At 35.3% G+C, this 25,463-nt stretch overlaps 1 protein-coding gene across 5 annotated transcripts in view; it reads left to right on the top strand.

Annotated features, from left to right (window-relative positions):
• Positions 1-25,463, top strand: part of SENP6 (SUMO specific peptidase 6) — a 102,719-nt gene that overhangs the window by 72,548 nt on the left and 4,708 nt on the right. For all 5 annotated transcript variants that reach the window (XM_082855313.1, XM_082855309.1, XM_082855312.1 and 2 more), the window contains 12 exons: positions 886-919; positions 1,329-1,523; positions 2,829-3,055; positions 4,400-4,506; positions 4,624-4,740; positions 10,640-10,762; positions 11,760-11,852; positions 15,218-15,648; positions 20,866-20,969; positions 22,773-22,861; positions 24,555-24,623; positions 24,726-24,876. In XM_082855313.1, coding sequence (XP_082711439.1) covers positions 886-919; positions 1,329-1,523; positions 2,829-3,055; positions 4,400-4,506; positions 4,624-4,740; positions 10,640-10,762; positions 11,760-11,852; positions 15,218-15,648; positions 20,866-20,969; positions 22,773-22,861; positions 24,555-24,623; positions 24,726-24,876 — 1,740 coding nt within the window. The remainder of the gene's footprint in view (positions 1-885; positions 920-1,328; positions 1,524-2,828; positions 3,056-4,399; positions 4,507-4,623; positions 4,741-10,639; positions 10,763-11,759; positions 11,853-15,217; positions 15,649-20,865; positions 20,970-22,772; positions 22,862-24,554; positions 24,624-24,725; positions 24,877-25,463) is intronic.

Here is a 25,463-nt window from a genome sequence, read left to right as displayed (position 1 = left end):
TTTAAAATTTATAAGTTAAAATATTTAATAGAATATTAAAATTATTTCAAGATTTCAAATTGCTTAGGAATATATAAACAATTGTAAATTGCTACTCACCATAAAAATTACTGGGTAAAAAATTTATTATATATACTCCAATAAAAAATTTTTTTTAATCATGATGTAATATTCAAGGTAGTACGTATTCATCATAGGAAGATGCTTGTTCTCACTGAGTTAGAATTACCCTCCAGTGTGTTATCATTTTATTCTCATGCTAGCTCGATGCATGAAAAGAGTATTTTAAAGAACTGTATGAGAGAAAGAAGAATCCAAAAGCTTTGTGGTCTGCAGAAAAATGTCTTGTAACATAGCAACTCCTAGAAATAGATTAGTGGACTACAGTGGCCACTCAAGAGGCATTGTGGTTTTGAACTAGTTCAGTGTCCATAAAGCCCAAAGGACTTTCTATAGTCCCTTTATCTTACCTGTCATACCTGTCTCCTTATTACTCTACTACCACCAATCCAATTCAAATGTATATTTTCTATTAAAATTTTAACATAATCTCCTTAACCTGCCTTCTAAGTCATAATTTTTCTTCTTTCTAATGTATCCTATACATTGTTGGTAGGTTAATCTTCCTACAGCACTGTACTTATTTTGTAAAAGCCTTTATTTTAAATGTCTTAACTTGGTGTCCCTAACTATCTATTTCCAACTATGTTTTCAACAAAGGCTGACTTCATTCTCAGTATTGTAAAGGCCAGATAGAGGAATGCAGTACATGGATCAGTTTTTCTGCCTTATGTGGGCTAAGTCCCAAATAACATGTCATTTAGGGTGTTTGTAGCAAAATCTTCAGAAATCTATGATTGTTACTAACGTATCTTATTTTTTTAGTTTTGTTTAGATTTTATCAAGATACAGCTAGAAGGTAAGCTATTTTATATCCTACTGCTCACTAAAGCTTTGTTTACACTAAAACACTTCAATGGAATAAAAAATTAAATGATATTCTTAGAATTCATTAAGATGGTTAGTTATTACATACATCTTAACAAAAGGCATTATACCTTAATGGTGTAATTTCATACTGTAACATCACAAAAGCTATGTTTAATTTTTTAAGTATGCTTCATTAGAATCCTCTTTCCATCTGGGAAAAAATGTAGATCTTCTTTAAGATCAAAGATTTTCCTTCATTTCCCACTAGAGTTACTGTTTACAGAGTATAATAAATATGTACTTAACTTTAAAATTGTACTTCCTTACAGTTTCCTCCATTCATGATTTTGCCCTCTTAAGAATTGATTTATTTTCCATTTCCATTTGTTTTTCTCCAGAACCAGAAAAGGAACCTGTAGGGATTACTTTAAATACCTCTGATCTAACAAAATGTGAGTGGTGTAATGTCCGAAAATTACCAGTAGTGTTTCTTCAGACGACTGCAGCAGTTTATCAGAAACTGAGCATGCAACTGCAGATGAACATGGAGGATAAAGTTCGGAATGACTGTAAAGGAATAAATAAGTTAACAAGTAAGTTATGTAGAGCAAATATAGTAATACATACAATACATTGTTTAGCAGAACGTGAGTCGACTTTGATAGATACCTTAGATGTATCTTAATTACAATCCTTACAGTGACCTTGTAAGATAGATATTACTTCTCTCATTTTATAGGTGAGGAAAAGTCCACAGAAAGTGGAAGTTCTGAAGATAAAACCCGGGTTTACCCATGTAGAAAGTTTTCAAAATGGGTTAAAATTCAAAAGATATATACTCTTTATTTTAACACTGTATGATCTGAATAAAATGAGTTTTTTGTTTGTTTGTTTTGTTTTGTTTAAATGTACTGATGGGAGTTCTAACAGTAAATCAGCGATCAATCTGGAAACCTTGAAACTTAGCCTGATTAGGAAGTTTGAACGTTCATCGAACAGGTCTTCAATCCTCTACAATAAATCAGTGTGGTTCTCCATTTTGTTTCCCTTCCCCTCTAACGTTTGTGGTTATAGCATGATTAGTTGTAAAATATTTTTCCTCAGTAATTGCTGCTTCAGCTTAATGATGAGTAAGTGATAGCTACTATTAAAGTTGCAAGAGTTGGCACATTAGTGAATAGCAGTTTTGTTTTTTTTTTTTAATTTTATTTATTTATTTATTTATTTATGGCCATGTTGGTTCTTCGTTTCTGTGCGAGGGCTTTCTCTAGTTGCGGCAAGCGGGGGCCACTCTTCATCGCGGTGCACCGACCTCTCACTATCGTGGCCTCTCTTGTTGCGGAGCACAGGCTCCAGACTCGCAGGCTCAGTAATTGTGGCTCACGGGACTAGTTGCTCCGCGGCATGTGGGATCTTCCCAGACCAGGGCTCAAACCTGTGTCCCCTGCATTGGCAGGCAGATTCTCAACCACTGCGCCACCAGGGAAGCCCTGAATAGCAGTTTTTACAGTTAAATCTAGAGATACCAATTCACTTGGCAATTTCTTATTTGTGTTTGACAAAAATATTAACTGATTATATATTTAAAACTAATATATTTGGATTCTATTAGATGAAATAAATTAGTTACATCTATGGATAGATTTGTTCTTGAGCTGCTGCTAGAGTAATGTGTTCTGGTTCCTTTCTTTTAGTAACTTAGGTGACATTGTTAGGTGACACTGTCATTGGTCTTTATTCTAGTATTGTATATCCACTGTATGCCAAACAGTGTTTTGAACATTTATACCAGGATTTCTGGTGATACTCTTGGAAATAACTAGTTGTTACTTTTTTTCTGGTATCTGTTTACTTATTTTTTTTCCTTTATACTTACAGTTATATTGATTTCTTTTCAGATTTGGAAGAACAATACATAATTCTAATTTTTCAAAATGGCCTTGATCCTCAGACAAATATGGTATTTGAAAATATCATTACTGACATTGGTATAAAGAATAATGTGTCAAATTTTTTTGCGAAAATTCCCTTTGATGAAGCCAATAGCAGACTTGTTGCCTGTACAAGAACGTGTGAAGAGAGCAGCAAAGGAAGTTGTGTGCAGAAAGAAAACAAAATTAAAAATGTAATTACATTTTTTAATGTTTTTAATGTAATTTTAAATGGTACCTTTAAAGGGAAATGTGGTTCATTATCATATTGCTCATTTGGAGTTAGATCCTTTTAATTCCATTTCAGAATTATTTGCTTTTATATGTGATTTGTAAACTACCTTGTGTCGAAATATTAATGGTGGTGGATTATTTGTGACACAAATTGTAATTGGTACAAGTCTCAGGAGCATTTTATCGGTACAAGTCTCAGGAGCATTTTTATTTTAGTTCCTTTCCACATTCTGTTCTTATCTTTACTTTTTGTCTCCTTTTTTTCTCTCATCCTGTTTTCTTTTTCCCTCACTCTCAACATACATATACGTACAGTGCTACATTCAAATCGATTGTTACTCTGTTTCTTAAATTTGCTGTTGGTTCCCAGTGGTGACATTGGCTTCAGTACAAATAAAGGAATTTTGGTCCCTGATGTATTGTCCATTTATGTGTAACGTGTGCCTACATGGTTGAAAACTTGGAAAGGAAGAATGTATACCGTTTGATTCTGACTCTCAACTAATTCTAGAATAACGGATTATGTAGTAGGTGACTCTGAAGCTACCTGAATCGAAGGCCGAAGTACTACTATAACACATAATGTTAATCAATATGACTTACCTATCACAGCAACTGAAGTTTGCTGACAATTTATTAGAAATGCTGACAATTTATTAGAAATATTAAATCTTTCATCTGCCTACAAATTTGGAAATAGGGCTGGCTATCCAAGGCATATTATTGGTGAAGTTGAGCAAGGCTTCACCAGAAAAGAGCTATTCACACAGTTAGTGGGTTGAAGAAAAGAATAGAGGGAGGAAGGGGAACCATTCCCCTTCTTTTGCAGAATTGGCTACAGGAGATAATGCCAGAGGAAGAAAAGAGCAGCTGGAGCCCTAAGGCAGCTGTGATGGACTCATATTTCAATGGAAGGCTCTTTCTTTAAGGATTCCTTGATTCTGGAGAACTGAAGCTCAGTAGACTCTGTTCCCTGAGCCTCTGCTCCCATATTCCATGGATTGCCTGAGCTTAGGTAGGCCTACACTCCTAGAAGAAAAAAACACTATCTGTTCTTTGGATTTTACTAACATAATCTAATTTAATATGGATGGTTGAGATCTTAGGATACTGGAAAACCAGTTACAAAAATTGGAAGAGTATCACTGTTCTGGAAGCTACAGATAAAAAGAAAGTTGACCCTAGTTTTGCCTGTTTCTTATTTTTAATCTTTTTAAATTGAAAAGCATTCTTGCCTTGTACTTTTTTTATTGAAAATGTTTCAAATTGATTTTGTGAATTGATAATTTAATTTTCTTTACCAGGTGTCCCTTGAATCTAAAATACAACTTAAAAACAAACATGAATTCCAGTTTTTTGATGATGAGGAAACTGGAGAGAGCCACACCATCTTCATGGGCCCTGTAGAAAAGTGAGAGGATTCCTTTACATTTGCAACACTCTTAAGTTTCTTCTCTGTTTTATTACATTTTGGTTATATGCATACCTATTTTTATTTGTTGGCTTATTTTTTAAAATTTTGTTACAGATTGATAGTATATCCACCACCTCCAGCTAAGGGAGGCATCTCCGTTACTAATGAGGACCTGCATTGTCTAAGTGAAGGAGAATTTTTAAATGATGTTATTATAGACTTTTATTTGAAGTAAGTTAATTTTCTCCTAGACCTTTAGCAAATTTTTAACATTTTATAATGTATACATGTATTTTCTAGAGTCAGAATTGTTTGGATTTTGAATTCCATCACTGCCACTTACTGTATGACATCTGAAAAGTTATTTAATGTCTCTGTGAATGTTTCTTCATTTTAAAAATGGGAAAAATAATATCTAAAAGGATCATGAGAATTAAATAAGATATACATTTCAAGTGCTAGGAAAAATACCTGGTACATGCAAAGTGATCATAAATGATAGCTTATTATATTATCAGTGTTGTAGTATTTAAAGCGTCTAAAATTGTTACTACCCTAGGTTAGGTAATAATTTGTTGAGCAAGGACAAAAGTATGATTTCACTCGTTTCCTTCAATAAATGTTCACCAAGTGCCAACTTTGTGGCAGGTACTGTGTTAAAAGTTTATGATTTTATAGGGAACACGAATGTGGGATTAAAGTATTGGCAGAAGCATTAACATGGTACAAACATAGCAGAAAAAGAAAGCTTCATTCTCTCTGGGGGTTGGGAAATATGAGGAATCAAGAAGCTCTCCTAGAAGGGCTTATGTCATGACCCAGAATACACATAACATATACATATACATGAATACATGTATGTGTAATGTGTTTATACATGTATAAATTTGTATGTGTTTACTGCTTTGTGATATAAGATGGATGTGTGTATGAAACAAAACAGAACTTAACTATCAGTGTGTTTAGTGCTCTCCAGTATTTTCTAGTTTATTCAAATGTATATCAGAAGACAATATTTTTTTTAAAAAACTGGTTGTTAAAAGCTGCTGGAGGGACTCCCCTGGTGGCGCAGTGGTTAAGAATCCACCTGCCAATGCAGGGGACACGGGTTCAAGCCCTGGTCCGGGAAGATCCCACATGGCATGGAGCAACTAAGCGCATGCACCACAACTACTGAGCCTGTGGTCTAGAGCCCACGAACCACAGCTACTGAGCCTGTGTGCCACAACTACTGAAGCCCGGGTGCCTAGAGCCTGTGCTCCACAGCAAGAGAAGCCACCGCAACGAGAAGCCCTCGCACCGTAACTAGAGAAAGCCCACGTGCAGCAACGAAGACCCAATGCAGCCAAAAATTAATTAATTAAAAAAAGATGTGTTCTCTTAATCCTAATGTATACTACCTTAACAAACCAAGCTACTGAAAAATCTTAAGTGATTGTGTAGAACAGTGCTGCTGTTATTGGATAAAGTGGTGTTCTGTGAATGTCAGCTAGGTCATGTTGTGCTAGTGCTATTCAAATGGTCTTTGTCCTTACTGATGTTCCACCTACTTTGTTCTGTAATTATTGAGAAAGTCGTTGATCTCCAACTACAGTTATTGATTTGTCTATTTCTCCTTATGTATTTTGAAGCTCTCTTGTTAGGTACATACATGTTTATGTCTTCTTGGAGAATCAACCCCTTTATCATTACATAATGTTCCTGTTTATTCTTGATAATCTCCTTGTTTTTAATCCTACTTTGTTCAAAATTAATATAGCTACTCCAGCTTTCTTTTGGTTTGTGTTTGCTGATGCATGATGTATGTTTCTTCACCCTTTTACTTTTAACCTGTTTAAGTCTTTATGTTTAAAATGTCTTTTTGTTTTTGAAAGCACATAGTTGGATCTAAAAAATAAATTGAACTCCTGTGTTTTGTTTATATTTTAGTTTATTCTATTTCATACTTAAATCTGTATTTTTTACATTACAATAGAGATTTTATAGTCTTTTTTTATTCTTTTGAAATTCTTTATATATTTTCAGGAGGCCCCTTGACATCATAGTTAAACTTTAGAGCAAATTTTATACAGTAAACTTACATTATCTACAGGTTCTGCCTTTCTGATGCAGATCTATTCCAAATAAGATAGAAAATCTAACAAAATCCATGATTTTTTTTTTTTTTTTTTTATTTTGCGGCTCGCTGGCCTCTCACGGCTGTGGTGTCTCCCGTTGCGGAGCACAGGCTCCGGACGCGCAGGCTCAGCGGCCGTGGCTCACGGGCCCAGCCGCTCCGCGGTATGTGGGATCTTCCCGGACCGGGGCACGAACCCATGTCCCCTGCATCGGCAGGCGGACTCTCAACCACTGCGCCACCAGGGAAGCCCAAAATCCATGATTTTTAAAAAATCTTTGTTTATATTCATCTCATGACATTCCTTAGAAGTGAATTAAAAAGAGGAAACTTCTTTTTAAAGATTTATTATTTATTTTTGGTTGTGTCAGGTCTTAGTTGCGGCACATGGGATCTTCATCAAGGCATGCAGGATCTTTTGTTACAGCATGCAGGCTTTTCATTGCGGCTCACGGGTTTCTCTCTAGTTGTGGCTCGTGGGTTTTCTCTCTCTAGTTGTGACATGCAGGCTCCAGAGCACGTGGGCTCTGTAGTTTGCGGCACACGGGCTCTCTAGTTGAGGTGCACAAGCTCAGTAGTTGTGGCACACAGTCTTAGTTGCCCTGCGGCATGTGGGATCTTAGTTCCCTGACCAGGGATCGAACCCGTGTCCCCTGCATTGTAAGGCAGATTCTTTACCACTGGGCCACCAGGGAAGTCCCGAAAAGAGGAAACTTTTTAAAACTTCACTATTAAAAATAAGTAATTCAGTTGCTACCAGAGCTGCTCATTCTTTTCTATTTCTAACTCTACAAGTTAGAAACAAACCTTTAAACAGTTTGCCAGAATTATAAAAAGTAGAAAGGCATTGCATCTAGGGAATGTTAATAAAATGCAGGGAAAAAGAATAATTTTAATAAAAATTATTTTCAAAACCTTAAAATCATCTTTTAACTTCATCCTGTAACTAAATGTCATGATTGAATTGTTAGATTGTCTGCTTTATAAAATAGCAGGTGAACAGCTTCACCATGACATCCAATATTTAAATGATTTATACAGAAAGAAAAAAACAAATGAAAGAAATGGAAAGAAATCCCAAAATGAAAGAAATTCCCAAAAGTTTTTTTGTAATAAACTTGGATTTCCCCTTTAATTCTAAAATAAGAGACTTAGTTGTTTTAATTAAAATTAATAATTCTAGTAGATGTACATAAAAAGACCCAGAACTATATATAGTCACAGAAATGCTTATGGATCTATATTAGAAAGACAAAACTAGTTTTTTTAAATTAAAAGGCTTTTTGAAGTTTTGTTTTTTCACTTTTAAGTCCTTAATTCCTCTAGGATTTGTTACGCTAAGATAACATAGTTGCACAGGTCTGTTTTCGGGGCTGTATAGTTTGTTCCGTTGGCCGTGCACCTATCCCTGCATCAGTACCACACTGCCATGATTAGTGTTACTTTATTCTTGTTATCTGTAATAGAAAGGCAAGCTCTCCGCCATATTCTTCTTCACAAATGTTTTGGATATGCTTGACCTTTTGATTCTTTCAGATAAACTTTGGAATCAGCCCATCAGACTCCTTTTTTTTTTTTTTTTTTGTGGTACGCAGCCCTCTCACTGCTGTGGCCTCTCCCGTTGCGGAGCACAGGCTCCGGACGCACAGGCTCAGCGGCCATGGCCCATGGGCCCAGCCACTCTGCGTCATTGTGGGATCTTCCCGGACCAGGGCACGAACCCTGCATCGGCAGGCGGACTCTCAACCACTGCGCCACCAGGGAAGTCCCAGATTCCATTTTTAAAGTCCTTTTGAGATTTTGATTGTAATTGCACAGGATCAGTGATTCTGCACTGGGGGCACTTTGGGCATTTTGGTCCTCACAAAAGGAAGGGATGCGTGCTGATACCATCTGTGGGTAGAGGCCAGAGGTAAGGCCAAGCACCCTATGCTGCACAGGACACCCCCCCCCACAGCAAAGCATTATCTGGCTTAAAATGTCAGCGGCGCCAGCTTGAGGAACCCTCCGCGAAATTTATGCAATTTGGAGACAACTGATACGTAACATTTTTGAGGATTTCAACAAGAAATATATTTTGCCCGTATAGCCAGACATCTTGCTAAAACTCTTTTATTTCTAGTATGTCTGTAGATCTTTTTAAGTTTTCTGTATGAAAATCCTTTCATCTTCAAATAAATTTATTTCTTTCATTTACAAAAATAAAGCATGGATTTGTTTATATATGAAGTAGAGCCCATTTTCATTTTTAAGTTGAACTATCCCTTTTTTTATTCAATTCAGTTTACAAAATAGCTATTGTAGTTTGTAATGGTAAAAGCAGCATGGTTCACCCATTATGGTGTAGTCCCTAAATTCAAGTCCAGTTCACTACATTCTCTGTTTTGAATATAGATGTAGAATTCATCGATTCATTTAAACTGTGTCATGAGGTGATTCACCGTCTTATATCTTTTGTCGGGGCACACTGAGTTGCCCTAAAGCAAGCAATCTGTAAGTTAGGTCCTTTTCATCAGAACTTGAGCTTTAGAATTATCAAATATTATGACAGAAGTGACAGGTCTCAAAGATGTGCCTTCTGGGTACTTGGCTCTGTCTGTGTAAGGTTTCACAAGGCTTTCATACTCTCCTCATTTTAATAAGATGAATATGCTCATAAGCTTGAATTTGCATAGCTCCTTTGAGGGAGTTTGGAGCATAAATAATTAAATTTAATATATCATAATTTCTCTTTGTAATATAAACCATTTCTATTTGTCTTGATATAGACCTATAGAAAAAAACAACTAAGGCAAGGAAAAATTAGAACTGATGTAAGATTACTTTAAAGAGTCATTGTTATAACCTCACCACTGTACAGATTCTTTCTGTTTTTATAAAAAGCAGTTTATGGCTAGTCATGGTTTATTAACTGTTGAAAACAAAATAAACATAAAACATAAAAATAGCAGCTTTATTGACGTACAGAGCACATACCATACAATTCACCCATTTAAAGTGTATAATTCAGTGGTTTTTAGTGTGTTCAGACAGTTGTGCAACCATCATCGATATTAGAACATTTTCACCCCCTACAGACCCTCAATACCCATTAGCAGTGGCTCCCCATTTCCCCAGCCCACCCCAGCTCTAAGCAACCACCAGTCTCCTTGCTATCTCTGGATTTGCATACTCTGAACATTTCATATACATGGAATCATACAATATGTGGACTTTTGTGACTAGCTTCTTTCACTTAGCATAACGTTTTCACGGTTCTTCTATGTTACAGCATGTATCAGAACTTCATTTTTTTTAATATATTTTTTGCTGCATTGGGTCTTCGTTGCTGCACGTGGGCTTTCTCTAGTTGCGGCGAACGGGGGCCACTCCTCGCGGTGCACGGGCTTCTCATTGCAGTGGCTTCTCTTGTTGCAGAGCACAAGCTCTAGGTGCACGGGCTTCAGTAGTTGCGGCATGTGGGCTCAGTAATTGTGGCACGCGGGCTCAGTAGCTGTGGCTTGCAGGCTCTAAAGCAAAGGCTCAGTAGTTGTGGCACGTGGGCTTAGTTGCTCCGTGGCGTGTGGGATCTTCCCAGACCAGGGCTCAAACCCGTGTCCCCTGCATTGGCAGGCGGATTCTTAACCACTGCGCCACCAGGGAAGTCCTTCATTTCTTTTTATTGCCAAATAATATTCCATTGTATGGATATATCACATTTTCCATTCATCGGTGATGAGCATTTCTGTCATTTCTAGTTTTAGGGTATGATAAATAATGTTTCTATGAATGTTCATAAATGTGCCCTTGTTTTAGAAGATTAGATCTTTCAAATCCTAGTTTTACTCTCAAACGCCACTTATTACCTACATATAATCTGATAGTAATCATTGTCTAGAATATGAAATAAATTTTGTTTATGAGTTTTTCAGTTTAAAGGAATAGAGATTGATGGTGGCTAAATAGATATTTGATCACCGTTTTTAGTATACACTGTTAAATTCATTCTATTTGGAATTACTTTTTATAAAACAGGTATTTGGTGCTTGAAAAATTGAAGAAAGAAGAAGCTGACCGAATTCATGTATTCAGTTCTTTCTTCTATAAACGCCTTAATCAGAGAGAGAGGAGAAATCTTCATGAAACAACTAATCTGTCGTAAGTCAAGCTTTTTGAAAATATTTAACAGATGTAGTAAGTCACTTAAGTTTAACTTAGAAAAAATCGCTTATTTGTATTAAAGCAACATTTTTTACTTCCATTCTCAATTAGCAAAATTAATATAATTTATAATGTTCTAAAACTCCAAGAATACCTGGAATTCATAAAGGTTTTAGGTCTGATATCTACATCAGTATTTCCCAAATATATCTGATAGTTTAAAAAAGAAAAATTACTTGAATACTTATTAAATACCGATTGCTCTGTTTTACCCTAGATGTTCCATCCATAATAGCTAACAGAGGAACCTGTGAATCTGTAATTTTAATAAGTTCTTTGGATAATTCTTCTCAGACAAGTTAAGGAAACAACATTCTACATATGAGGCCTGAGTTATTTATAATGCCTCTCCATATAGTGACTGCATCCAGCTCTAATACTTGCTGGCAATTGGTCACAAGATACACACAAAGAGTTGGAACATTTTTTGTCATAAGTACTGTTAAATGTCTTGAATTGATGGCTGCTGTGCATAATATTAATAATATTTCTACTATTCCAGTGATCCCTGATTTTGCTTCTTAGAGTTGATGGTAGTGGTTGGTTTTGACCAGTGCTGGTTCTGTCCTGTTTCACCAGCTGTAAGATAGTGCTCACTTTTCCTGCTCTCTTCTCCTCAGTTCTTATACGTCATGGTCTGATATGCTTCTCGATATCATTGCTAAAACCAGTTCTGCAACAATAAAAATAGTAGCTCTGATCCACCCTAGTAAGTAGTAGGATGAATTAAATAATCTCTTTCTTCCAGATTCAGGGACGGACAGTTTCCCATCTTCCCAGCTCCATCTCAGATGTTCTGCTTTCTTCTCACAACTTGTTAAATCATACAACTGATCTATTAACATCTCAATCTTCGTAGTGTATAAATTGCTGCATAGAGGCAGAAACACTAGAAACACTTCAAAAGCTTGATAGTTTCTCTCTTGTCTTACAGAATACAGCAGAAGCGACATGGAAGAGTAAAAACATGGACCCGGCATGTAGATATTTTTGAAAAGGATTTTATTTTTGTACCCCTTAATGAAGCGTGAGTAACAATTTCCTTTATGTTAATATGATGGCAGTTTTTAGCAGATGTGTTTTTGAGGTGAATAATTCATCCATTTTTTAACTTCTTTCTGAAATTTGTTGTATATATTGACACTTATATTCTTTACTTTATGGAAATTAATATACTTTTCCAGTGAATCATATAAGATACTGAATTTTACAGACACTAGATAAGAGATCTTTCTAATTTCATTTTATTCATCAGTGTAGAATAATGTCATCTTTTAAAAATGGTGCTTGTGGTCTAGCAGACATCCTATATAGAAAAGACTGCTATGTACAGAATGGTGATTAGGTCACATAGAATAATTTGAATCTTTAGTTTAAGATACACTTTGGCTCTTAATCGAAAAGAAGAAAAGGTGGCTGGATTTATGTCATTTGCTCACTGAGAACCATGTTTACCACTTAAAGCTATTTTCTAAGTAAATGGGGGTGGTAAACATTTTGTGTTTTTCTCCCCCAGTGACTAGAGAGGCATAGATGTATAGGATAGTCTATTCTCCCCCAGTGACTAGAGAGGCATAGATGTATAGGATAGTCTTATTATACAACTTAAACTTGAGAGTTTTTGTATTTCATTTTTTAATTTTCCTGTGTCCTCCAGCCAAAGACCTCCAGGAATACCCCTGTAGTTGGACAACTTGGGTTTAGTACTTGCCTCAAGGGAGAACACACAACATGGGCGACTATGGATCCTCTCAGTAAAAGTGTGTTTGAAAGAGGCAGTAAAAGAATTTGGGCTTTGGTTTGGTGGAAGGTCTAAGGAAGCAGTGGTTTGTTTGGATAAAGAAGTTGCATTCGCTCATTTAGCAAAAAAAAGTATATTTGGTATTTTGAGGGGTTGCATTGTGATCTTATATTTGTCTCTGCTGAGACAAATTATGAAATGGCCTTACTTTGTCTCATTTTATCATGGTTGCAGAGTAACTTTATCTGAGGTTGGTATTCTGTAAGATTGTTTATTTCTAATAAGCCTGTTTGTGCCAAGCTATTTTCTGAATGTGCTCTTTTTTCCCCACTATAAAAAACAAATTCACTCTATAGTATAATCAAATCCTATTTATTTATAATCATGCTTTAATCATAAAACCTGTGCCCTCTAATTAGCCCGGCCAAAGATAGGTAGGCTAGGTTAAAACATTGGTTATAGCTGTAAAGCCCACCTTCTTCAAAGATATATATTTGAGTCAAACATAGTATCATAAAAAAATTTAAAACTAAGTTTAAAACTAATCTTTAATTTCTTCATTTTCCTCAAAGTAAAGTTTTTTGACATTAATTTGTCATATAAAGTAGCAAGTGAGCTGCCCACTAGGCCAAAGGGAAGATATACATAGGAAGCCATTTGTCAGAAATTAATTATAAAAATTTAAAATAAAAGTATAATTTTAGGTACACACAATTTAGCAATAGAGGTATATCCCTCTTAGTCACAGCATCTGATGTGGATAGAAGCTACGTTCAGTGCTTTTAGTCGTCTTGGTGAAAAGTAGAGGATGAACAAAGGTACAGAATTAGTAAAGTGTTCACCAAGAGAACTGTGCTGTTTGTAGGTGAAAGAATAGCTTCCAGATCATGGGGGTTTTTTTTTAAGCGATAAAGCTAATTAGATTAGTTAGGCTGCTATATATTTGTCATCTATTTTATTTTTAATTTTCCTTGTGGCGGTAATTTCTTTAAGCTAAAAGTTTATAAGCTGTTTGTTCAAAATTGTAGCAATTGACAAGGAGCAGAAATTAGATGTTTGGATCTAATTCATCTTAAGATAAGTGAAATTACCTGTTTTAGCCTCTTCTCCCACTGATGGCTTAAGGTCAAGGTAGCTGATATTAAAAGGGATCATAAAAGCAAAACCCTGGCTCTTAGAGGTTGAAAGTGACCTCAGATGTATCTGATTCAGCTTTCTCTTTTCAGCTAGGTGAAGGAAGATTTTTTTCCAAGTTTTTAGGCGAGGTAACAGAAAAACTATGGCTTATCCATATTGTCATAGCTGAAAAATGTTTAAAACTGTGATAGATGTAGGTTTCAGCTATAGGTTGAGAGTCACTGTATTATACCATATTTAATCAATTTTCAAAACACATATTTTCACATTATAACCTTTATGAAGTTGAGATGTGACTTACAATCAGCTGTGTCTTAGAACTGATGAAGTGAGAAAGATGGTGTGCTGCTCTTCTCCTAGCCTCACCTGACCTAAGTCCTTGGGATCCTGAAGATTAATAATTAAGAAGAGGAGAGAGGCATTCCTCTATCTGACCTTTTCAATACTGAGAATGAATCCAGCATCTGTGACCTTTTCTACTCATACTGTCTGATGAAGAGACAGACAGTGCTGTTGCTTAGTAGTACCTTGGGGGAATTTAATATTTTACAGAAACAGAATATAGAATAACTTTTATCTATGTCAACATTCATTTTTCATTCAGCAAATATCTACTGAACACCCTACTCTGTGACATATATTGAGCTCAGCTAATAAATTATCTGACATCTATAGCCTGTTCATTGTATCTCAGCATATAACACTGTGCCTAGCTAATTGTAAGCCCTTAATAAAATTAATTAGATTAATGAATATTACCCACTTTTAGCTGTACAGCATCTTACTCATGGCTTATATCCTACTGCTGGAACCTGTATTACCTGAATTCAGCTCTATCATGAGTACCCACTTGATAGCTGGAATTCTACTAATACTTGGAATTCTGTGATGATGATTAGATTAGATGTATTATCTCAATTTAGTGTATTTTATTTTAGTATAGCATGAGACAAGAATTATTTAATGTTTTCAATATTAAGAAGTTCCTACCTCATTAATAAGAAAGACACAGACATAAAATTTTTTAAAAGCTATTACTTACAATATTTAGAAAATGTTCAAAATTGTAAAGTCTAATTAGACTTCTGAAGACATTTTAATCTTGAGGCTAGATAGTATTTGTCCTTGGCATAAATAGGGCAAAGGAAAGGTAAATGGGAATGATGAATTGCAGTGATGTAATTTACATTTTGTTAAATTGCCTGGAAAACAATGAAGTTTTCATTCCAAAAGCAAGAAAATGTTCAAAGGATTGTTTGCAAAAGTGAACGCAGGCTATGTAATTCTGACAAAAATTATGTTATTACAAAAATTATGTTATTTTTGAATAGACATTGTATTCTGTTAATGAATCAATGATCCTATAAACAAGTGGATTAATTTGAGAATTGAAAAAATTGGGCATTCTTAATAAATTTGTTTATAAAACCTTTAGAAAAAAGATTTAATATTTATTGCCAAATATAATAAATTTTTCTAATAATATATTCAGTAGTTTCATTTGTTTTTTACAGTGCACACTGGTTTTTGGCTGTTGTTTGTTTCCCTGGTTTGGAAAAACCAAAGTATGAACCTAATCCTCATTACCATGAAAATACAGTCACGCAAAAATGTTCAACTGTAGAGGACAGTTGTATTTCTTCAGCTTCAGCCAGTGAAATGGACAGTTATTCTCAAAACTCTGCTGCCAAGCCTGTAATTAAGAAGATGCTAAACAGAAAGCATTGCGTAGCTGTAATTGATTCAAATAATGAACAGGAAGAAAGTGACCCTCGTTATCGGAGAAACCTTAGCAGTGTGAAGTGTAGTCTGAAAAAAATAAATCATACTGCAAGTGAAAATGAAGAATCGAATAAAGGAGAATCTGCATGCCAGAAAGTTGTTGATAGGACTAAAAGTGAGAGTGACCTACAGAATGAATATTTAAGTTCTATGCACCATACAGGTATGTTTCTAAATGTTTTAAAAAATCAAAGAATTAGAATAAGTTGGAATTTTTAGAAATAGGATTAAGATTTCAGGGCACACTTTTTTTTTAAGTCAGGTTTATTGAGGTATAATTTACTTACAGTAACGTTCACTCATAAGTATAGCTCAGTGAGCTTTGATAAATGTATAGTCATGTAGTCACTACAACAATCAAGATTTAGAACCTTTCCGTTACTCAGAAAAATTCCCTTGTGCCCCCTTTATAGTGAGTCTCCTCCCCTCACCCTTACAGAGAATGAAGTTTTAAAATTATAGTACAAGGCCTGCATTTTCCATTTATAGGAACTTGGACTTATATTTATTTTGTAGGAAATTATTCAGCATAAACAGTAGTTGCACAGTTTTAGATCTGTTAAGGCAAATTAGTTCAATCTTCTCAGTTTACAGATGGGCAATTGAGATCAAGGGGCAAGAGGCAGAAATTAAAGCTTTCTCCTCCAAATAGCTGTTGACATTCAAATTAAAAGCTAGTTTCTGTTCCTCACTCTCTCTCCTGTATGATTTTCAGTGGGAGAAAGGGCACTGGTCCAACCTCTGCTTTTTTATTTCCCTTCACTTCTAATAAATTGTTTTATTCCTTGAATCAGGTCCATATTTCTAGCACTTGTTATAGAAATCTAAGGTTTCTCTTCAAATACTTAAATTATATATCAAGTCAACTGCATAATTTCCACTTCAACCCCAAAGTCTACTTCATAAACCCATAATATGCTATGTATATAGGATAGCAAACTTATTAAACTATGAGTATATCTAACACATTTTCTTGGGAGGAAAAAACTCAGTATGAGGCATAGAAGAAATTATGTGAACTCAGTAAGAAAGTTGAGTCCCAACTTTGAAAAGTTGAACTCAAAAGTTCAAGAAAAAGTTGTGAATGCTCAACATACTCTGTACTTCTACCAGCCTGTATTATTTTAGGAAGTCAGAAAGGTGTTGGCTACGCTCTTACAAAAATATTTTTTGTCTGACATACTCAGCTGCATAAAGCTGACATTAGCCATATGTGTTGGTCTTTGTGCCCTTTAGGGGGTATAAGATAAAAGGCAGAAGGGGGAAATTTAGCAGATAAAGCAAAAAAGTATATCAAAAGCCAAGCAGATAAATACAGTTGACGCTTGAACAACATGGGGTTTAGGGTTGCTGACCCTCTGACAATCAAAAATCCACCTCTAACTTTATAGTCAGCCATTCGTGTCATACCACAGTTTCACATCCACAGATTCGCATCCCTGGATTCAACCAACCTCAGATTGTGTAGTACTGTACTACGTATTTATTGAAAAGAAATCCACGTGTGGGTGGGCCAGTGCAGTTCAAACCTGTGTTGTTCAAGGGTCAACTGCGCTTCCTTTTCTAGCTGACTTTCAAGTCTGTTTCAGCAGGCAGGAAATGGAATGAAGATTAAGCGAAGTACGTAATCACCAAGTTCTGACTAATTTTTTCAGTTTTAGTATTTTAATACTTGAATAGAAAAAAAAAAGGCAGTGAATAGCCACGTTAGAGATTAATTACCATTTTGCTAAACAGAAAGCATTGTGTAGATGGGCACTCTGAAGATTAAGCCTTCAAGGCAGTGTGCACTGTTTCTCATTGCCTTTAAAACAAAGTCCTGGAGGTGGGATAAATTGGGATTTATTTGGGACACATACACACTACTATATATAAAATAGGTAACTAATAAGGACCTACTGTACAGCACAGGGAACTCTACACAATACTCTGTTATGGCCTATATGGGAAAAGAATCTAATAAAGAGTGGATATATGTATTTATATAACAGATTCACTTTGCTGTAAACCTGAAACTAACACAACATTGTAAATCAATTATACCCCATTAAAAATAAAAAAAGAAAACAACAAAATCCTGCCAGTTAGTACATGAGAAGATGCTGGACATCATTAGTCATGAAGGAAATGTAAGTCAAAACCACAAAGAGATGCCTCTTCATAGCCGTGACAGCATGGCTAGAATCAGAAAGTCAGATACTAACAGGTGTTGGTGAGGATGTGCGGAAATTGAGGCCTTCATATATCATTAGTGGGAATGTAAAATGGTACAGCTTGCTTTGGGAGACAGTTTTGACAGTTCCTCAAAACGTTAAACATAGAGTTATCATGTGATCCAGCAGTTCCACGCCTAGATAATTACCCAAGAGAAATAAAAACATGTCCGCACAAAAACTTGGGCATGAACATTTATAGCAGCATTATTCATAATAGCCAAATGGTAGACACAATCCAGATATTCATCTGCTGACAAATGGATAATCAAAACATGATACATCCATCCAATGGAATATTATTAGACCATAAAAAGAAATGAAGGAGTGATACATGCTACATAGATGAAACTTGAAAGCATGCTAAGTAGTCATAGAAGACCTCATATTATGTGATTCCATTTGTATGAAATCTCCCAGGAAAATCTGTAGAGTGGGTTAATGGCTGCTTAGGGCTGGTTGCGGGTATGGGACAGGAGTATGGGGAGAAGGGAGTGATAGCTGAAGTGTACAGAGTTTTTGTTTGTTTGTTTGTTTTTTGTGGGGTTTTTTGAGATTTAAAACATTTTGAAAATGTTTTAAAGTTGACTCCAGGGATGGTTGCACGTAGTATTTGTAAATATACCAAAAACTACTTACATGTACACTTTAAATGGGTGAATTGTATGTGAATTATATCTCCACAGAACATTTTTTAAGTTCCTTTTTGATCAATAATTTCATACAGTTTAATGTGAATTCAAGTTTAAAAAATGAATTAAAGTGCATGTCTTAGAGCAATGGGACAAACAAAGCCTTAGGACTTCCTTCATATACACAAACCCCAGAAATTCCTGGTGGCTCTCTCTACAAGTTAATGTTCTAGTTGAGAAATAACCTGTTAAATTTGAGTAAATATACCCATAAATCCTAATGGAGACCAAAGTAAAGAATATCTGTTGTATGTAGTTTGCCCTTTTATAATATCTGTTTATTCTTCTATTAAAAATTATAGTTTGTGCATTTGTTTTGTTTTGTTTTTAGTATGTGTGTAACTTTATCGACTATATCTTCCTTAAAGGAAATTAATTTACCTTTATTGTGTGTGATCCACTGGCATTTTTCTATTCTTTTTCAATGCTTATCTTAATCCAATGACCATAGTGTCCCACAGTTTGAAAAATGGTTCTCTAGAATGGGTCTGTATTTTTCAGGAACGAGCTCTCATATCTTTCATCAGATGCTTCCAAGGCATCACTCACCCAAAAGTACATTGAATTAGAGTGCTCTCTAGAGGAGCCTTTACTGCCTTGGAGAGGATGGCTAAGCCATCTATCCTAGATAAAATGATGACGTATCAGAAATGAGGATAAGGAGAGCTTGTAAAAATTTTTGTGATTATGATTAGTATCTTAGTGATGTGCTTCTCTTTGGTCTGGGAGTATCGTTGACAGGACTTAAGTAAAACATTTAACATAATTTTAACCGTTGAACATGTACAGAGTGTTGACTGATGCCGGTTGACATGCTGCAGTAAATAAGTGGAGTTGTATCTTGCCACGGGGATTAGGTTTTTAAGGTCAACTGTAGGAGAATAATGTCTGTTATCACTACTTTGATTTGGTGTTTTTTCAGTTGGGCACCATTTGAAGTAGTTGTCTTGCTCTGTATGGTACATGAAAAATGCGTATTTTTAAACTCTAGAATCACGCTTGGTTTGGCATCTTCAGGTGATCTCACTATGTGAGAAAAGCTCAGGAAATGGGACTGATTGGGAGAACAGCTGATTGAGTCATTGTCTCTCAATTTATACTAGGGCATTTGTTTACTGAACGAAATAGTTGAAGAAATTGACTACACTATTTAAATTACTTTTCTCCTTTTTTGCAGTGCACACGTATTTCATTTGTATAAGGTTCATGTTTATATGACACAATTTCTGTGTAATAGATAGGTATAGACAGGAATACTTCGCTGCAAAAATAACTTGATTGTAGTGACTAGCTCTTAACTGCCTGAGGATTTGGACAAGTTTTATTTAAATATAGGTGTTTTTGCTTCAAGAAAGCATAAAAATACAGACTTTTGAAAGATAAATTGTAAAGGTTATTCTTTGCATGCCTTATTATTTCAAATAGTATGTTTTCGATCACAACGTTTGGACTTTTATATATGTTAAATGTATTTTTCCAGGAGCACTTTTATCTTGCTGTTTTCCCATCCTATCTTGCTTATATTAGTATTCTTTTGCCCTTTTAATAACTTGTACCAAAATAAGTTAAATCCTGTTTAAAATACCTTGAAGTCATGCTTTTAAAAACTTGGAAATGGTATGCTCTATAATAAACAATATTTGTATATTTGGCATCAAAGTTCCTGCTCAGTTTTCATTATTTTCTGGTAAATCTTCTGTCTCTTTAAGAAAATCATTGATTTTTAAGGATTTAGATTCTTGAAACAGACCTTTAAAAGAATTCATTTCAAATATTTCTACCTATGAGTCATTTATTTTCATACTGCCCAGCACCTACGTTGGCTTGTGTCATTTTATTTTGTTGAAAAGTCTATGAATATAACCAAACATGAAGGAAAAATATACAGAGTTGAGGAACTCATCCATAACTACTATCCTAGCATAATTATTTTCATTTTTGTATTTTTTTAAATTATTTGTGCAAAAGCAAGCCTGTTTTACTTTGTTTTAATCATGTTTTTTTAACTTGTATAATTTTCCATATTTTCACAATTTTAATTTCTCTAGTGTACACAGTATTTCATTTTATGTTCTACGTTTGCTAACCATTCCTGTTATTGAACAATTGAGTTGTTTTCAAACTATTGTAGCTTCTGTTATTAAAGATACCTAGCATACCTAGCACAAAATCTTTATATATATATATATACATGTATTTAAATATACATAAATATTTAATAACATAATTGATACCTAGTGTTTAAAGTTTAATAAATTTTAGGGTCTGAGTAGTAGAAACAACTCTGTAGATGACATAATCCAGGTTTTTTACTTAAAAGTAACTTATTTTATACTTGTGATATTTACATGCTAAGACAGATTTTGTATTCGTAATTACTATGCAATTAATTACTAGCATTAATTTTAACATCATGTACTATAAGTTATGTGTGTGTTCTTTTTAAAAATTATGTTATGTTTCTTATTGATACAGATGGCTTAAGCAAAATCAGACTAAACTACAGCGATGAATCAGCTGAAGGTAGTAAAATGCTCGAAGATGAACTCATCGACTTCTCAGAAGATCAGGATAACCAGGTGAAACCTAATGCTTGGCAAAAAGTTCTAGTATTTTATATAATTAAAAGTTTCTCTGGGCTTCCCTGGTGGCGCAGTGGTTGAGAGTCTGCCTACCGATGCAGGGGACGCAGGTTCGTGCCCTGGTCTGGGAAGATCCCACATGCCGCGGAGCGGCTGGGCCCGTGAGCCATGGCTGCTGAACCTGCGCGTCCGGAGCCTGTGCTCCACAACGGGAGAGGCCACAACAGTGAGAGGCCCGCGTACAGGAAAAAAAAAAAAAAATTTTTCTTTACATTTTTATAGGCGATTACTTCAAACGGTTAACTCATGCCTTCTGTACTTGGATCTCATCTCACAACACAAATTTGGTTTTCAGTTCAGAAGTTGCCGGGATAGATGTATGAACGTTGTTTCATTTTTTGTTTTGGGGTTTTTGTTTGTTTGTTTAGTTTGCCATTGAGGACTAAACTAATATCACCCACCGTGGAAAGTTTCCATGTGAAATGGATCCTCCCGCCGCGACCCAGCGACCGCCCACCACCCCTACCGCACCCCTTTCCGTTGCTCTTTTAAAGCATTTGTGCGCCGTGCTTAACCTTCGGTCTTACTTAACACTCAGGAGGCAAGTGTTCACATTTTCGATTATGTGGTGTGTGGTGCACGAACACAGCAGAATTACACTATTTTTACCACCTGTCTAATGATTTTTTCTTTCATCTAATCTGCTGTATATGCATCATGGCAGGAGCAGATCATATTTAGTTAAAATTAACATATTTCCTTAGAGTCTTGTTTGCCCTAATAAGCTTTATTAACACCAAGAATAAAGTATATTTTTGAAAATATTTTATAACTTCAGTTAAACAGGCATTTTCTACTGAGAGAAAAGCTTATTCCATTTCCTTTTTCTGCCTCTTCCTTAGTTGTTAAGACAAACTTTGAGTTTATCTAGTAGTAAAGATAACTTTGTAGTGCACCATTTTTCCTTTTTGCTCAATCCTCTTGTGAACAAAAAACATTTTTGTGATGTCCCTTGGTCTACAGTGCGTGGCTATGAGATACAGTTTTTCTTTCTAATATACACAGACACATATCTGGATTACATTCAAGGTTTATAATGAGCACTTCATATGCTCCTTTTTGGTCATAGCAGTTACGTGAACTAGTTAATCTAACTGTATATTACTACTGTTATCATTCCTACTGTTGACTGTTTCATTCAAAAGGTTGCCAGAAGCTTTCCCACAGGACAAAAAAAGCTTTGTTTGTTTTACATTCAAGGTAATAAGTAGAATAAGACACACTATCATAAAGCTGTCTTCTCTCACGTGAAGTGGGTAAAGGGTTTTGTCAAGTAAAACAGTGTTTCCAAAAACCCTTTAAATGTTTCTGATATGAAAAAAATTTTTGTGTGAAAAGATGATAAATATCAGTCATTCATGTCCTATTGTGAAAACAGTTGTTTTAGCCAACAAATTAAATTTTTGTAAAAATACCTAAAATCAGAGCCATAATGTTTGACTAGAGAAGAATCAGTCATGGTATACTTCGTCTTTAAAAATTTAGATTGAGTAAATAGATGTAACAAGTTTTCTTAGACCTCTGATTGATGGTTTCTTTCATTAAGATGCCTGTGTTGTAGTGTTACATCATTGGAATCGAGTGACGTAACACATTTTCTAATGTCTGATCACCTAAACAGAAAAATATTTTTTTACATATTTGCTACAAGGATTTTTATCCTCAATAGTGCTATTTTGTTACATTATTAGTCATTTAGATTGTATATTTTCAATACTAACAGTAGGCTCTCTTTTACAGGATGACAGCAGTGATGATGGATTCCTTGCCGATGACAACTGCAATTCTGAAATAGGACAGTGGCATTTAAAGCCTACTATCTGTAAACAGTAAGCATTAACCGTACATCTTGCAAACTACATGATAGTTTTTTTTTTAACTGTTACTCTTTTTTTTTTTTTAATTTTACTTATTTTTGGCTGCATTGGGTCTTCATTGCTGTGCGTGTGCTTTCTTTAGTTGCGGAGAGCGGGGGCTGCTCTTCGTTGCGGTTCGCAGGCTTCTCATTGCAGTGGCTTCTCTTGTTGCGGAGCACAGGCTCTAGACGTGTGGGCTCAGTAGTTGTGGCGCACGGGCTTAGTTGCCCCGTGGCATGTGGGATCTTCCCAGACCAGGGCTTAAACCCATGTCCCCTGCATTGGCAGGCAGATTCTTAAACCACCGCGCCACCAGGGAAGACCCTAAATGATAATTTTTATTCACGTACCCTGTTAGAATAAAACATTAACCATACTGTTTTAATTAAAACAGGTATTTAAGCAAAAATCACAGAAGCTTTCAGAGTCAGTGAGGAAAACTAGGTCTTGCCCAATGTCCAAGGTTTGAGTTGAGGAGAATGGAAATTATTTCAGTTCTCCATTTGCCCATTTTCCATGTCTGTGCATGTGCATAGAAAACCACTACTCCTTTTGGATATATAGTGATTTGGAGCAGGAAAGGACAAAGAATGTCATTCAAATTCACATCAGTAACATGGGAATTGGAGTTTACACTGGTTCCATAGCTACTGTGTGAAGGCTGTGGAGTGACTTAAGGCAGTCCTAAGGGACATGTTCCAGGTGGGAAACCCAGGGAATTCCCTGGCAGTCCAGTGGTTAGGATTCTGTGCTCTCACTGCTGAGGGCGTGGGTTCAATCCCTGGTTGGGGAACTAAGATCCCGCAAGCCGTGGTGCAGCAAAAAAAAAACAAAAAAAGAAACAGATGGAAACCCCAAATTGAGAGTGAGTCTATTTTGGTTCTCAGAAGTACATGTTCTGAGATCTTGCCAGGGTCTGCAGACTTCTTAGGCGATGAAGTAGTACCTATTTCTAGACTTCATCTCTTTTGACTTTTTGTAGGAAATCTTGTCTGAAACTCCATTAATAGCATTTGAAAAGCAAACTTCATTTATAAAGGAAAACATAGAGACCTAGAGCAGTTGAGAGATTTTTTCCAAATCCCATAAAATGTTAGCCAGGAAGAACCTAGATCTTTAATCATTTCAGGACTTTTTGCACTACATTAGACTTCCTCACTTACTTGGGTTTAACAACAAAATTTTAAAAGTTGAGTATTATTTATACTGAGTGTTCTGAAGTGGAACCTCGCCCAAAACACTGGATTCTAAACTAATTCTTTTATGTGAAGATTACCTGCTTTTTTTATCTAAAATAGATTTTAGTTAAAAATGGGATTATTTTTCTTCTACTTTTGCATGGTCTCACTTTTGGTAATTTGGAATATGCAGATGTTCAAATTTTCAGAATTGTTTTGACTTTCTACTAAATTTTTAAGTGGTTTTTAGGAACTTTGGTGAACTATATTCATAACTTAGATATGATTAAATTATTACTCTTTAATTCAGTATTTAATATAACCATGGATAGTTAAGTATTATTAGGGTGTTATCCGCCCCCCCCAGCAAGTTTTACTGAGTCATACAAAGTGAATTTTTAAGGTTTGAAATTTTATTGTTAATGTACATCTTTTTATGCCTTTTAAACATTATAAAGTATTAATATTTGGTCATTTCTACCGTATAGACCTTGTATCCTACTGATGGACTCACTCAGAGGGCCTTCTCGGTCAAACGTTGTAAAAATTCTAAGAGAGTAAGTTCAAAACTCTACCTGTACTTTGTATTCTGGTGGGAATGAGGAACTATGTATATTTATATGTATGTATATATTCTTACTATATACACATCATTGCAGGTATTTAGAAGTGGAGTGGGAAGTTAAAAAAGGATGCAAAAGAAGTTTTTCCAAAGATGTTATGAAAGGCTCTAATCCAAAAGTACCCCAGCAAAACAACTTCAGTGATTGTGGTGTATACGTATTGCAGTATGTAGAGAGCTTTTTTGAGGTGGGTTTCAGTTTGTTGGATCTGATTTAATAAATAATAAAATGGTGTGTTTGATCTCATGTTAGTGTAAAAAACACAGTAAGCAAATATTTTGAAGAGATTGAAAACTGTTGTTTCAAAAATTATTCCAAAGAGCAAAGACTCTTAAATTGGAGAATTTTTAAGGCATAAAATAAAAATGACCGTACTCCATCAAATCCAAGGCTTGTTGACCTCATTACTCATCACTAATCAGTTCCTCTCCACTGGCTCTTTCTGCCTTAAGAAATCTCTCCCATGATTCGGGCTATATCTTTTACCTTCTTTTCTCCCCTTCACAGATATATTTCTGGACAAGTGTTTATATTCATTGTCTTCATTTCCACGAATCCTATTTGCTTCTCAAATCTCTATAATCCGGCTTGACCCTCACCCTTATATTGAAATTGTTCCTGACCTCGCAGCACCATTTGCCACTGTTATATTCCTTCCACATAACACGTTCTTCCTTTGACTTCAGAGGTACAATACCATGCACACCTCCCTTGGATATTCTTTTTTTTTTTAACATCTTTATTGGAGTATAATTGCTTTACATTGTTGTGTTA

This window comes from Leucopleurus acutus (genome assembly GCF_964270905.1).
Source record: "Leucopleurus acutus genome assembly, chromosome: 15".
Taxonomy (NCBI): Eukaryota; Metazoa; Chordata; class Mammalia; order Artiodactyla; family Delphinidae; genus Leucopleurus; species Leucopleurus acutus.
This window is presented reverse-complemented; position numbering and strand designations above follow the sequence as displayed.